At 34.4% G+C, this 14,465-nt stretch overlaps 3 protein-coding genes across 3 annotated transcripts; 1 reads left to right on the top strand and 2 right to left on the bottom strand.

Annotated features, from left to right (window-relative positions):
• The first annotated feature begins 1,069 nt into the window (after positions 1 to 1,069).
• On the top strand, positions 1,070 to 3,449 carry LOC116338695 (poly [ADP-ribose] polymerase 1-like). Its single transcript, XM_031764109.1, has 4 exons — positions 1,070 to 1,127; positions 1,262 to 1,365; positions 1,425 to 2,110; positions 2,219 to 3,449. Exons 2-4 carry the CDS (start codon positions 1,297 to 1,299, stop codon positions 3,387 to 3,389), a joined length of 1,926 nt encoding a protein of 641 aa, XP_031619969.1. The 5' UTR covers positions 1,070 to 1,127; positions 1,262 to 1,296; the 3' UTR covers positions 3,390 to 3,449.
• An 84-nt stretch (positions 3,450 to 3,533) lies between these two features.
• LOC116338639 lies at positions 3,534 to 5,619 on the bottom strand. Its single transcript, XM_031764039.1, has 5 exons — positions 5,395 to 5,619; positions 4,999 to 5,308; positions 4,324 to 4,908; positions 3,820 to 4,252; positions 3,534 to 3,730 (listed from the first exon to the last, which is right to left on the bottom strand). Exons 1-5 carry the CDS (start codon positions 5,475 to 5,477, stop codon positions 3,600 to 3,602), a joined length of 1,542 nt encoding a protein of 513 aa, XP_031619899.1. The 5' UTR covers positions 5,478 to 5,619; the 3' UTR covers positions 3,534 to 3,599.
• A 462-nt stretch (positions 5,620 to 6,081) lies between these two features.
• Positions 6,082 to 14,200, bottom strand: LOC116338674 (ribonuclease 3-like). The gene is made up of 16 exons (XM_031764084.1): positions 13,831 to 14,200; positions 13,048 to 13,749; positions 12,818 to 12,950; positions 12,641 to 12,755; positions 12,292 to 12,556; positions 11,647 to 11,865; positions 10,662 to 11,583; positions 10,406 to 10,540; positions 9,912 to 10,321; positions 9,746 to 9,833; positions 8,870 to 9,658; positions 8,469 to 8,791; positions 8,218 to 8,406; positions 7,789 to 8,143; positions 7,436 to 7,657; positions 6,082 to 7,361 (listed from the first exon to the last, which is right to left on the bottom strand). The coding sequence occupies exons 1-16, from the start codon at positions 13,921 to 13,923 to the stop codon at positions 6,331 to 6,333; spliced, it is 5,991 nt and encodes a 1,996-aa protein (XP_031619944.1). The 5' UTR covers positions 13,924 to 14,200; the 3' UTR covers positions 6,082 to 6,330.
• Positions 14,201 to 14,465: the final 265 nt, after the last annotated feature.

Raw genomic sequence — 14,465 nt, 5'->3', positions numbered from 1 at the left:
GAATTTAAAAAAAAACTTTAAAAAAATATTAAAGTTATTCAATCAACGCATTTACGTGCGATCCATTTGAAACACACAATGTGTACTCACTTTCATGCACGGTTCAAATTTTGATAGCATTTATTAATTCAAGAGCTTAAGTACTATTTCAATCTATGATGAAATTCGACCAAAGAGCCTTTTTTATTTATTGCAATTGACCTTGAAATTTTATTGATATATGTATCAATGGTTGCTGGGTTCATAATTAAAAAACAACAAAAAAAGAGTTCGATCTAGGTTTGTAGGTTTCCATTGTTATATTGTTATGTATAGCTGGGCAGACTTTTAAGAAGCGGAGCAAATAGAATGACTGAAAAAAATACGGAACCGTCCCCCCTCTGAACACCTACGTATGTTATCCATATTATAATACAATGTATACAATGTTCGACTTATATCAATATACTTGTTTGGTACTACTATCTAACATGTACTTTTGTTATTGATGTGTGTAAGTGTAGATATTTCAACAGTCGTACATTAAGACTTCAGTCGTCTAGACTTTTCGCCTTTGCTTAAATATTTTACTAGAACATTTTTAATATTTTTCTAGAATTTTTTTAATTGAATTGCAATAACAATAATAGTCGAGATATCATATAATTTGATATAAATGAAAAATATTTTCTTCTCAAAATATTTATTGTATTTAAAAGTATAAGGAAATAATCAAAAAGTGACTGGTGTGATATCAGAATTAAGAAATATATTTTGTCAGCATTAAAAAAGAATCGGTAAGCGGTTTTGTTTTGTTTTGTTTTGTTTTGTTTCGTTTCGTTGTTTCGTCATACTTTTTCCCGCCAATTTGACTAATACGCATACTTGCACATATACGTAGTTTGTAGAGAACGACGCATCAATATGTATACATATATGAGAGTATATATAGACATTCACAGTGCTTGAAGTGTATGGTGTAATTAGACTGCACTGAGTTTCTGCTCAGTCAGCATATGTTGGCGGGAATTTGATTTATTTTTTCGAGAGAACGTTATCAGTATTTTGGTGGTTGAGCTCAATTAACTTAAAATATTCAGCTCATTGCAAAGCTTGTACAATATTCTACTCAATACAAACTTTATACGGTTGAGTTCAAAAAATGAATGTTCACTGATTAACTGATTTGTTATTAGATTTGGTTACAAAATTCTATGCAAATAAAAATAAATAAACAAAAAATGTTACAGTCATTTAAACTTATTTATTCGCATTATTTTAGGTTTGATAAATAAATATCGCCGAACAGAGTCAACAATGGATGTATTCTATAGAAAAACAATTGATCGAGCAGTTTCTATGCTGATCGACAAAATATATCCAGAAGTATTGTATATGAAATATATTGAGTCGAACTTTTGATAATAATCTTTTATATTTTAAAGACTGAAATGGTATTGGATGACGATGTAATTGTTCTAACAAACGTAGACATTCGGTGCACTAATGATCCAGGTGAAACAGATGATAGTGACGAAGAATGTGACAATGAACTGCGGCGGATTCTTGGCGATGAAAGTGACTTTACATATGAAAGCATGGACGATGATATGAGTGATTTTATCGACGACCGACCAGAAGAGGAAATGTCTGAGCATAGTGGTGATACATCCGATAATGAAAGTTGCGCAGAAGGTGAGGAAGATAAAGAATATGACAGTGAAGATTATAAAAGCGTAAATGGGAGCGAAAGCGAATCAAGCGAATCAGAAAGCGAAAATGAAAACGGCAATGGCAATAAAAATGATGCTAATAGCGACAGTGACACTCCTAATACTCCTCGTAAAATACATCAAACGGTCAATTTTGTAGACAGTTCATCCGAATCGGAAAAAGATGATTCAGGCGAATCTAGTGATGAAAGTGATGACAGTCCTAAAATCAGTCCTCGTAAAAAACTTAAATTATGCAATTCAAGTGATGACGAACCATCGGGATGCAGTAGTGTTGAGGACACAAATAATTATTTAAATGAGTCTCCTGAGTCTCATGTGGTGCCGATTGGTAATGACGCGAATAAACAACATGTCAACAAGTTTGGCGTTTATCTTTTGCCAACAATCAATGGAATGTGAGTAAAACATATTTTTATTTGAAGTAACCATTGGAATCGAAGAGATTTTATATAAAATATGCTGAAAGTGTGAGAAATAAATTTCTTCTTGAATTCGATTTTCAGACGGACATGCTTGAGATACCACGGAAGAATTGGAATGAAAGGCATAAGAGGTTATTGTAGAAAAATGACAAAAAAACAATTTTGCGATCTTATTAATCGCAAAAGACGCTTGGATGGATTTACTCGATTGAATCTTTTGTATGTAAATGCACGGCATCTAGAAAATCGTAAACCAGAATCGAATTTGGAAAAATCCGTCAGAAAACTGCTAATCCATTTAATCGATTTATGGTTTCCACTTGGATTACCATTAATCGAACATTTGGATAGAGCCTTGTGTTTACTTGATGGTATGCACAAACAAATAGCCATGGGAAAAGTTCCGAAGCTGGAATACACAAATAAATTCTACGCTCTGATTCCGCATCAAGGTGACAATAGGCGTCGCCAACGATTTAAGGATATTATTTATTGCGATAGTAAAATTGAGTACGTCAATAAAATGAAGTCAGCAATTGATTGTTTAACTGAGGCCAATAGAAGACGTGGCATAAATCCTTTAGATTATTTTATTGACAACTGGATCAGAGTTGAATTAATTGAGCTAAATGAGGAAAAAATAGAGTATAAAATTCTTAAAAATGTTGTTGAAAAAACACAACATGCGAATTCTTCCAGGTATTTTCGCGTTGCAAATATATTCAAAGTTGATAATATGAACGCCGATGAAAATGGTGATTTTTCAACAAATATTACACATAACCATCGGTATTTGTTGCATTTCACATTTGGCTGTAATATACTATCCATTTTACGCGAAGGCTTAAAGTCAGCACCAAAGCATATATATAGCGTAAATCGATTCCTTGGCGATGGAATTTATTTTTGGGATGCGGTTGCAAACGCTGGCTTAAATTATAAGTCACTAAATACTGTTTATATTCTGGTTTGCCGTGTAGCTTTGGGCAACGCTAAACAAGTCAAACAACAATATTTAAGACACGACCAAAAATTACAATGGGACAACGATGTCGATTCAATATTTTGTTTGGGCGAAAAATTCTCATCATCCCGAAGTGCCGAGGAAGATCTCAATGGAGCCAAAATTTACTGTGGACAACTTGAAGAGAGATCGTCTTATGAGCATGGATATTCTTTGTACAACGAATACGTTATAAAAAACAAACAACAAGCAATTGTTGAATTTATAATTAAACTTGAAAAGGAATGAATGTAAAGTTTAAGTAAGTTGAACGAGCATTACTTTTTTTAAAACTAAAATAAAGTTTCCTGCGACCTCTTAAAATATCAAAACAACTGGCTTTAATTCAAATTTTTAATTTAAATTTGATACACTTTTATTATATAAAAAAATTGTCGACAGTACATCAAATTGATTATAGTGAATTAATAATTATTTCAAAAATAAGATAAATTATTCTTATTCGGGGATATTTGGTGTATTTGCTACAGTATCCAAGACTTGATCTTTCAGTTGATTGAACGCAGCATGTGTTTGTTGTTTCAAATCAGAAATGAATCGATCCAATTCATGTTGTGCTTGACGTCGAGCTGAAAATGAAAACAAACTTCGTTACTGATAAATTATTAACATCTTTGTCAATATGACAGCGTAAATAGCATAAAAACAATCAGTATACCTTCTGTGCGAGCTCTTCCCTTCAATCCTTCAGGCGTATACCATGTTTTCAAATATAAAAAATATAATTCCCATATGTCTGCACCTCTTGGGCCGAGCGCAATTTTGGCTTTTTTGAAATTCTCTCGAACCTTCGCAAAACCATTCTCATCCTGTATGTAATAACGCAAACATAGAAGCCAAATGCTTAATGAACCTTCGTACATTTGCGTCGCCTTTTTTAAGACATTTTCAATGTTCTGGTCTTGTGGATTGTTTGTATACAATTGTTGAATGTACAGTAAATAATGATTTTCGGACATATGATTTGATGCATAGGCTCCATCGAGCGCCTTTCGCAGGGCTTGTCGCTTCAATAGCGCATGTGTGGATAAATCTTTATTTATTTCTATCATGGTCTCAATGTAATAGCTCCACATTGTGTCCGTGTTAATCTAAATAAATAAAGAAGTCAAAATAATGAATATTTTATTTAAAAAATAAATAAATAAATTAGAAAACATACCACTTTGATAGCTTCCTCATAAGTTTGAATCGATAATTCAATGCGTTTTTTTAGCGTATGCTGTGGTGGAGCCGATAGATCTTCTATTTTTAACTTTTTCAAACTCAACAACATCGATTTACTGTCTTCTCCATTGCATTCACCGCCTTCCTTTTTTATCAAACCAGTAAAGTCCATTTTACAATCAACGGTTGACAGGCCATTCAATTCACGCTGTGCTAATTTATGCCTTATAAGTGCTTCACTCGGAAACAACACTCGCATATCATTCAATATTGTCTGTTGAATTGAGTTGGCATACTTGAATTTATCGACAATGTTCAGCATCTCAAAGTAAAAATCAATGTTGGTAACTTTGTTTTTGATGTTACTGTAAATAATAGCAGCATTTTGTAATGCTTCCAGCTCATCGGATTGACGCTTATTCTCCAATTCAATTTGAAAGAATGTAAGATAGAGTTGTTCAGAGTCTGGATGGAGTTGCTGGGCACGTGATTGTAACGTTTTAATGTGTTCATCATTGAAATTCTCATTATACTCCCACAAAATTGCACGATTCCAAGCATCCACTTTATCCGAATGGAACTGGAAAATGGCAAGAGATAAGGTTTATCAATATTATAGTCATAAAAGTCTCTTCACTGAAACCATGATCATTTTAATCGTTAGACAAACCTGTAACATTCGTTCAAATGTTGAAGATATATCCTTGGTGTATTTGAATGTCTGCAAGAATTTGATATATTCATTCCAAAAGCGGATATTGTTTGGGAATTTGGACAGAGCTTCTGCATACAATTTCTTCATGCGGTCGGCAATTTGTAATAAAATCGAATGAGTCATAGTGATTTTTTGTTGTTTGATTCGCTCTTTGGTCGTTGCTATCAAACTTCGTTCATATTTTATATATTCGACATAGTCTTTTATTACACGGGATGGTTGTGAGATCTTATTTTCAAAATTTTCTCGTTTTTCTTTTATTTCTCTACAATAAAACATCAGTGAGCAAACACAAATGATATTAAATAATAATAATAAAAAAAATGTGAAAATTGTGCTTGGATTACTTACAAAATTTCTGCATCGGAATAGATGTCCAGAATACGCATTTGGTCGTATTCTGTACGCAGAGTACGATCCAATCCATCACCCATTTTTCTGTATTTTTTATTATTTATAATTTTTTTTTGCGTTTTAAATAGATTAATAAGTTCTTTATACACCAACAAAATTAAGAAACACAATAAAAAAAATATTTCATAAATAGTTGTCGCCGCTATATAAACAATATGCAATAAAACATTAGCTGTCACACTCGATCTATCTGTCAAATGTGTGACTGTAGTTCAGCCAAAATGACACTTGAAAGCTAAACGCTGAATCGCTGTTTAAAATTCGAAAAAAAAAGTCTGTATATTCAATATGTTTTTTTTTTGGCTGATTTTTACTCTCACGAAAAGTTCGAACATATTTATTTATTTTGTGATACAATTAATTTTCGATACACGTTTACTTTAAATATTAATCGCATAACCAAAATAATTTGGGGCAAAGATAATCATTTCTTGAAGTTTTTACTTCAAGTTTTTCTCCCATGCGATCAGCATTTTCGGCCAAATTTTCATCGCGCAACACTTCAAGTGCAGCAATTGCTACACGCAACCAAGAGGATTACCACCATACGTTGACCCATGTTCACCATTTTCCTCTGTTTTTTTTTTAGATGCCGCTGACCAAATACAAATGAAAGAATTTAGCTTTAAGAAAGAAACTGTTGTGTTTAATTTTGTAATGAAAATACTTCATTTTGTTGTGATTAAAATTTTGGTTCAATTTCAATACAGCGTTAGATAAGCGTTTAATACTAATAATTCCATTATATCATTCTAAAAAATGTTAATTACGAATCGTCCAAAAGCTATCACTGAATAACAATTGTCTTTTGAAGACAACAATTTGGAAGGATATAAAAAATTATACAATTTGTTTATCGAAAGATGATTTTGCTTATGAGATTTCCCCAGATTCTAAAGAAGCAATATCATCACCAGAATCAATTGTTTCTATCTCTAAGTCGTATTCTACTTCATTTTGTTTGGTTAAATGTTCCGTTGTATTCGCGTTTGATTCGTACATTTGTACATCTAGTCTTTCTTGCATATTTTGGAGCTCTTGGTTATTTTCATTTTTGCATGTCAAATGTGACTCATCGCTGTCATCTCTTGCATGATCTTTCATTCGGTATGTGAGTTTTTTCTTGTGTTTTATACGCTCACTCCTGCTGGAGCAACTAAAATGAGATGAATCCGAATATTTTGCATCGGAATCGGATTTAAACGTGTCTGATTCATCCGAATGATAATTTTCTATTGCCAAGTCGTCTTCTACGTCATTGTGTTTGGTAAAATCTTGAATTGTATTCGCGTTTGTTTCGTTGATTTGTGTTTCCAGTTTTTCTTGCATACTTTGGAGTTCTTGCTTATTTTCATCCTTGCATTTCAAATGTGGTTCATCTTCATCATTTGCACGATTCTTTTTTCGGTGTTTGTGTTTTTTCTTTTGTTTTGTTCGCTTAGTCTTGTTGGTCGAACAACTAAGATGCGATGAATCCGAATATTTTCCATCAGAATCGGATTTAAGTGAGTTTGATTCATCTGATGATTGTTTATTTGATTTCTCATTAATACGATATTGTTTCGGTAAATGTGAATCATCCTCGGCAATTTTTTTTGCAATTTTTTGCAATTCTGTGCGATTGCGTTTTTGTTCCCTCGTATAGGGTTTGCCTTTTTGTCGTTTCATACTGTTTGCTATTACGCGTTTTTGATAGTCCAACTGTGGAAATAGTGCCGATGAATTTTCTAATGCTGTTTTTGCTGCTTCCATTTCGGCTTGTTGTATTGAATGTCCCGATGAACTGGCCAAGCGTTTGCCTCTGAAGTAAACGGCCACTTTATATACACGAGTATTTGTTGGTCCGGTACATTCAATCACCTTATAAACTGGAATGTCGGGCTCACCACCATCCATTGTACGAACTTAAAAAGCAAAAGTAAACACAAATTCACTCAATTTCATTCAAAAAGTAATAATTCACATTGAAAAAACTTACGCGTCAAGCAACATTGCTGCAATTTTGATTTTGAATCGTTCCAGTCTTGGTTCATAATGAACATTTGTAGTCGAGGAAATAGACAAACTTGACAAAATACTTCGGGATATGCAAGACCTTTGTCCACATACAATGCACCCAAAAATGCTTCCAACAAATCAGCTCTGTCTTTTGTTTTCAATTCAGTTTTTGGATTTGCATATATCGCATACTCAGTCATACCTAAGGGGAGAATCACAAAAGAAAAAAATTTAAAATAATCGACAAATAATCGAAAATAATCGAAAAAGAATCAATAACAATTATTAAATAATAGAAAGGCAATTTTTAAGTGAATTGCCCCTAGGTCATACCCAAATCATCACAAACAACCGCTTGCGTTCGATTATTGACTAGGGAACTTCGCAACAATGATAAATGTCCTTCGTGATGTTCGGGAAAATGTCGATATAAGAATTCGGAACAAATTAATTGTAGCACAGTATCACCGAGGAATTCAAGACGCTGATTGGAGCCCATGGTTAAATGAGTATAACCAATGCTACGATCTGTAAATGCTCGTGCCAATAAACGAATGTGATGAAACTTGGCGCCAATCGTATCTTCGAATTTAACTAAACTTTGAAGCAATGGATAATCTTTGATCCATTGTCGATCTCCCAATGGTTCCTGCTCTTGCAGCGGATGTTGTGGTAAATTAACCCAAACCTAATATGTTCATAGGTTCAATGTAAATGTTAAGTTTTTGTCTTTTTTAAATTGGTTTTGCGAAATAAATATACCCTTTTGAGTGTGTCGTTCTCAAGGAACAGTGTAGTTCCAAACACTTTGTCGGCCACTTCGATGCCTCCATCTAAATGCAGCGCGCCCATAAATGCTTCAAAACAATTGGCCATCGCATGTCTCAATTCTAATTCATGACACAAATCCGAGCCGTGCGCATACAGCATAAACTCATCCAATCGCAATTTCTAATTGATTCAAAAATTTATTTAGAAGAGAAATTCACAAGAATGACTTGAACTCAAGTTACCTTTGCTAAAACAGCTAAATGTTGATTTTGTACGATAGCAGCACGATAAGTGGCCAGTCCACCTTCTTCAAGATCGGGAAACATAAGAAATAAATGAACGGATGTTATAAATTCAACAACTGCATCGCCGAGAAATTCCAAACGTTCATTATGTGTTATGCTGCTTTCGGTTGCATTTTCTTTTCCAAACAATGACATAATATTGATGAGTGTGTTTATGCCGCGTTTTCTTGCATGTAAATAGTGAATTTTCCTATCTCCATATTCGGGCTGCCGAATGCCGCAATTTGATAAACTATTTCGCGCATGGTCTGGATTTGTACCTGAACGAATAATGAAAAAAATAAACATTGAAAAAATCAATTCAATTCGGCCAATGGAAAATATAGTAATATCCATACCGAAATTCTCCTTATAAGATGGATGTGTTAAGGCCAATTGCAATAGATAACGATTTTTGAATTTGTATTGTATGTTATTCTCCAGCAAATTAAGCGATTGATGGAACCGAAGATGTGTGGTTAGTACGGGTATTAAGAGTGCATGTTGAACAATATCGCACATGATTCCAGTACGATAAAAACCTTTTGAAGAAATATCAACCGGAATATTTCGTTTAAAACGGCCTTCGGTTCGCATTTCTTGTAGTCGACTCTCTTTCGCCTCCAACTTTCGTTTGTCTTCGTACGATGGTTTCGACATATTGGCCACTAAATGTCGAAATTTAACATATTCACGCCATGACTTTTGATATTCCGAATTGCCAGCATAGCTCAATTGTGGTGGACGAACAGCAAAGTGTACAATCACCGGATGCACAATATTGGCATCTTCCGGATCGACACAGTTCGGTAAATCGCCAACATTCCGATCCAATTGGTCGACTCGGATCGAGCACGGTTTCATTCCAGGATTCGTCACAACCATACCCTTTACTTCATCTACATATTCTTGCCACTCACGTTGATGCACCTTATCCATATCTTTAAGAATTGATCCATCGACAAGTGGACCAGAATTGTCGAGTAAATATTTTAGAACAACGCTCATTGATAGAATTTCTTTGCCATTATCGGGTATGGCACGTACAAATCGCGGAAAAAAATGAAACAGCGAACATGTATCATCGTTTTGTTTCGGTAAGACGGAAAAATCTGTCATTTCAAGAATTTCACCGAATAAATATTCAGCTATAAAATAAAAATAATCGAAGGGAAATTGATTTAACATACATTTCTGAAATTGAACTTTTTTTTTTTTTGTTGAATCATACTCACTAAACAAATCCAATTCTTGTATTGTAAAATTTTCCGGCATTTTCTCTTCAAAATACATAATTTTGTATTCTATATTGAAACGAATGACCTAGACGAAGAAAAGAATTTAATTAGCAACTTAAACGGTTATACCACACGACCAATTAAGATCGAAAGCAAAACATACCGTACAATCGGGAAACTCGCCAAGCGGTTGGTGTGAAAGTAGAGAAAATCCTTCAAATAGAAATTCGTGTTCGTCATGCTTAATCATTGTTGGCGTTTTTGTTAGGAAATTTGTGGGTGGTGATACGGTTATTTTGTAATGGTATAGCTTTGTGGCATTATTTGAATTTGGTAAACATTTTGGTATTATCTCTTCACCGGGATAAATGTTGTGTCGTATGCCGGTTCGCCGTGACTTTGCCGAGCATCGACACAATGGGCCATCATTCATTTCACCGGGTTCATTGTGCCATAAATCCTTATGCAATCGATATGGATGTTTTGTTTTTTTCGTTAATTCTTCCATGGGAGAATCGTCTTCGATATGCAAATCATTATCTGACGAATCAGATGATGAGCATTTATCATCTCCTAAAGAACATTTTGAACATAAAACGAAAATTACACATATTGGTCATTGAATGAAATGAAACAAAAATTGTGTTTAAGTCATACCTTTATGTCGGCACACGCGATGCCGTCGTTTCCTGGGCTTGTCGACAATCACCGGTTTGGATTGGCGTGCACGTTTACCGCGTTCAACAAGTTCAAACCGAAATAAATTGCATAAATGCTCGGAGCGTGTTTTGCCTAGGGATGATCAGAAGAAATGAATGGAAAAAATGGAAATTAATAAATAAGTAATGAAACGGAATGGATCAGGAATTGTAGAGTAATGGAATAGTAATTTTTAGGTAAATATGTGTTTTACCTTCGATTTCATTGTTCGGTGTTCGTCTATAAAACAACTCAGCCGGCGACGATCGTATATAAGTTTCTTTCTCTGCATCTTCGTTCAACTCTTCTAATTTACGCGTTATATCTTCAGAAGTTTTACAAAAATTACTGCGCCACTTTTGTAAAATGCGTGCCCTTTCGGTAGGTTCTTTGACTGATAATGATTTTTCGGGCGAATTTTTAGTTTCACACCCATCGGATCGAGCCTGTGACGTTTCTCGTTTAGTTGACAAAGTACGCGATGAGCAACTTGAACTTGGTTTTAGTTGAACCGAATTTGTTCGATCATCAATATTTCGTGTGTCACTTTTCGAACTAGTTGATGTCTTTGAAAAAGTTGAATCGCTTCTACTTCGATCCGGATGTGTACTATATTTTCGGCCACGATTATCACAATTTTGGTAACTTCGGTCTCGGCTTTTGTCTTTCACCCGGTCTTTAGCATCTCTGTCCCGATCTCTATTCCTTTTGTGATCATCTCTTCTGGGTGGGTCATTGACATTGTCACTTTTTCTATCTCTAATCCGCCTTTTGTCAACCACAACTTTGTCTCTATTTCTGTGTGTTTCTCTGTCTCTATCTCTGCGTCTATCTTGATTTCTATATCTGTCTCTGTCTTTATTTCTTTCACCATCTCTGTCCCTATTTCTATTACTATCTCTGTCTCTATTTCGATTTCTTTCAAATGAACGTGTTGAATCATCAGGTTTTCGTGATGATTGAAGGTCATGACATTTTTTAGTATCTCTCCTCTCATCAAATTTTGAACTGCGAACAGGTGCTGAATGGTCTCTGGAATTTTGATACGAATGCCGTTGTCGATATATTTGTTGTTGTTGATTATATTGATGAACTGACGACGGTTGTGGAGGTGGTGGTAGCTGGGTTGTGTATATCTATTTACATATTTAAATTTACTAGAAAACAATTTCGATAGAACATGAATAAATAATACTAACGTTCATTTGTGCATTGTTGAAATTTGGTGGCGGAACGCTAAAGTTGACGGGTGGAAAAAATGTGTTTGTAACAGGACAAACTGGCGGAATTGGATTTGTTGGTGCGGCCGTGCTACCATATGATTGTACATAAAATGGTCCCTGATATTCATTATTTTGCGTTTGACCTTTATTATTTGCTTGACTAGCATCAAATCGATTTGGATAGCTCATTGCACACTATACAAATCTTTGAAGAGTCCGAATCAATTTTAAACAAAAATAGAACCAAACAAAAAACACCGAACTTTAGCATGTTTTTTTAAATGACATTTAATCATATAAGAACGTTTGACAATCTTTTGTCAATGATCGGCTTATGAACGCACTCCAATTCAGTACATTCATAAATACGCTTTGCAGACTACTGCAGTCAATTTACCATTGTTGAATACCAATAAAAAAAATACAAACAATTTTCGTGGTCTTTATACAAAATGTTTATTTTTGGTAATGTCTAATACAAAAAAAAAATAATGGTTAGTTCAATAAAAAATGCGCAACCAAAACCGAAAATATAAAATGATGAGGTAAATAATTGATCTACTATACTATAGTATAAGTGTGGAACGAACGGATCATGAGTTTTCAATTAATGTAGGTTTATTGATGGCCATTTAAGTCATCATTTTTGTCACAATCTTGATTGGTTGTTTCACCTTCAAAGCAACATTCGCCGTTGTTGCCGTAATTCTGAAAATGCACGAATGCCTGCCATGCAGATTTTGGAGGTGTATTATATAACGGATGTGTTGGTAATAATTCATTAGTCACAATATCACCAATAACGAATGGATCGGCATCTATTTCTGAATGTTGTGAAATCGATACACCGCTCAATGTATAACATGTGTGATAAAGATCGGGTGGTCTGTGGGGAGAGTGTGGTAAGAGAGAAAGAAATTATTATTTTAATTGATTCACTTTCAATCCATCGACATGTCAATGTACTTACGTATCAGGCTTGTCAATCAAACCGCCTGATGGACGTTGACAGCAAATAAAAATGTACTCCTGTAATGCGCGCACATCAAATACCGGTTTTTTGAGTATTCGACTCAAATATGGTTCTAAAATGGAAAATAAGAAGACATGAAAATTGCTTTCGAAATGCCGTTAAATTTTTGCATACCTTTTTTACATAAAACGGCTTGTACAATAGGCACAATTGCTCCGCACCAAAATGAATAGCATCCATCGACTAATTTATTTGTTCTTCCCTGGAAGCCACCTTCAAATTTCATTTGTTTATTCACTGTCCATCTCTGAAATAGTTGAAAAACAAACAAAAATATGTACATAAAGTCCCATTGATGTCAACGTAAAATGAATAAAATTTTGTGTTTTGCAATGTGAACGTACAAGTAAAGCATCTAAATTGCATTTCCCTGTTGATCCGAGCAAAGCAAGTGCGGCAATACCACAAAATGTGTATCCACCGTGAGCTTCTTTGTCGGGTACACCACCCATCCCGCCTTCGTATGTTTGACAGGATGCAATCCAATCGACAGTTCCATTGAACAGTTTTGCCTCTTCTTCGGCTGATATGTTAACTAATTTTGCAACCGAAACGGCACAGTATGAACCACGAACATCAATTTCACCATCAGTGTCCATGCGAAAGGCACCAGTTTTATCATCACGAACACGGTACAAAAATTTCAACAACGTTGGTTTATTAATGGCATCATAAGCTTCTGGTGTTCCGATTATGCATAAAGCATTTACCGAACCGTATGTTGTTGCTAAATGTGGCACTTGTCCGGGACCACCGCCAAATCCGCCATCATTTGAACGACATTTGACTAAAAATTTTACAACTCGCGATAATAATTCGTCGGGAAAGCGAAAATTTAACAAATGGGCCGCATTTAAAATCCAATAAATCAACCATGGACGACTACTGTCCAAGCACTGATAATTGGTTGACAACGATCGAAGCATATTTTCCAAAAATTTTATATGCTGCAAACGATGCAGGCTGGGCAATGCTTTTTTATTTTCCAAATAACGAACTTGCTCGAAACGATCGTAACATTTTTCCACACGACGTTCGATTTCAGCCTGAAAAAAATAAAAATAAATAACGAACACAAAATTAATGAAACGATTCCAATGTGAACAATCACCAACATTTAAACATACCTGCTCTAATGATGTAGCCGTTTTATACTTTTCATCGTCGAATCTTAGTTTTTTCAATTGTTGTAGATTTCGTAGCTGATCGGGAATATCCATTTCTTTTTGTTGCTATTTATTTGCGTTTCGAAATTTATTCAATTTGAATCCAAATTAAAACATAAAACCAACATTCGATATCCAAATCAAAAGAAAGCAATCAAACAAAATAAGAGAATGCCTTCAATTTTCAATCACGATCAATCCAATATCGATTCGAATTGCGTCAATCACATTTGGAAGTGGGCTGAATTTTCAACACTTTTTTTGAATTGATCGCAAAACTGGTGTGACACAATATTTTTTTTAGAAAATACAATAATTTTTAATGTGTGAAATAAAAATACAAATGTCAAAACCTACACCACATATCTGCGGAACCACTTTCAGTTTGACAGTTCAGACGTTTGACACTTTTGGTTTTATTTTAGCGGTAAATTTGTTTGACAGTGCTGACTGAAATCAAAAAACTTTAAATTACGAAAACAAAAATGAGTTTGAATTTTGCGTTTTAAAATTTGCCTTTGTTTTGTTGAAAGGAAAAAAAACCCGTGATATCGATTTGACGCTGGCTGAATCTGAGTGATTTCTTTTTTTAAATG

The sequence above is a fragment of the Contarinia nasturtii genome, unplaced genomic scaffold (genome assembly GCF_009176525.2).
Source record: "Contarinia nasturtii isolate CC-2019 unplaced genomic scaffold, AAFC_CNas_1.1 Cnas_scaffold_414, whole genome shotgun sequence".
In the NCBI taxonomy this organism is placed as follows: Eukaryota; Metazoa; Arthropoda; class Insecta; order Diptera; family Cecidomyiidae; genus Contarinia; species Contarinia nasturtii.
The sequence above is the reverse complement of the archived record's forward strand: the minus strand, read 5'-3'. Positions and strand labels throughout refer to the sequence as shown.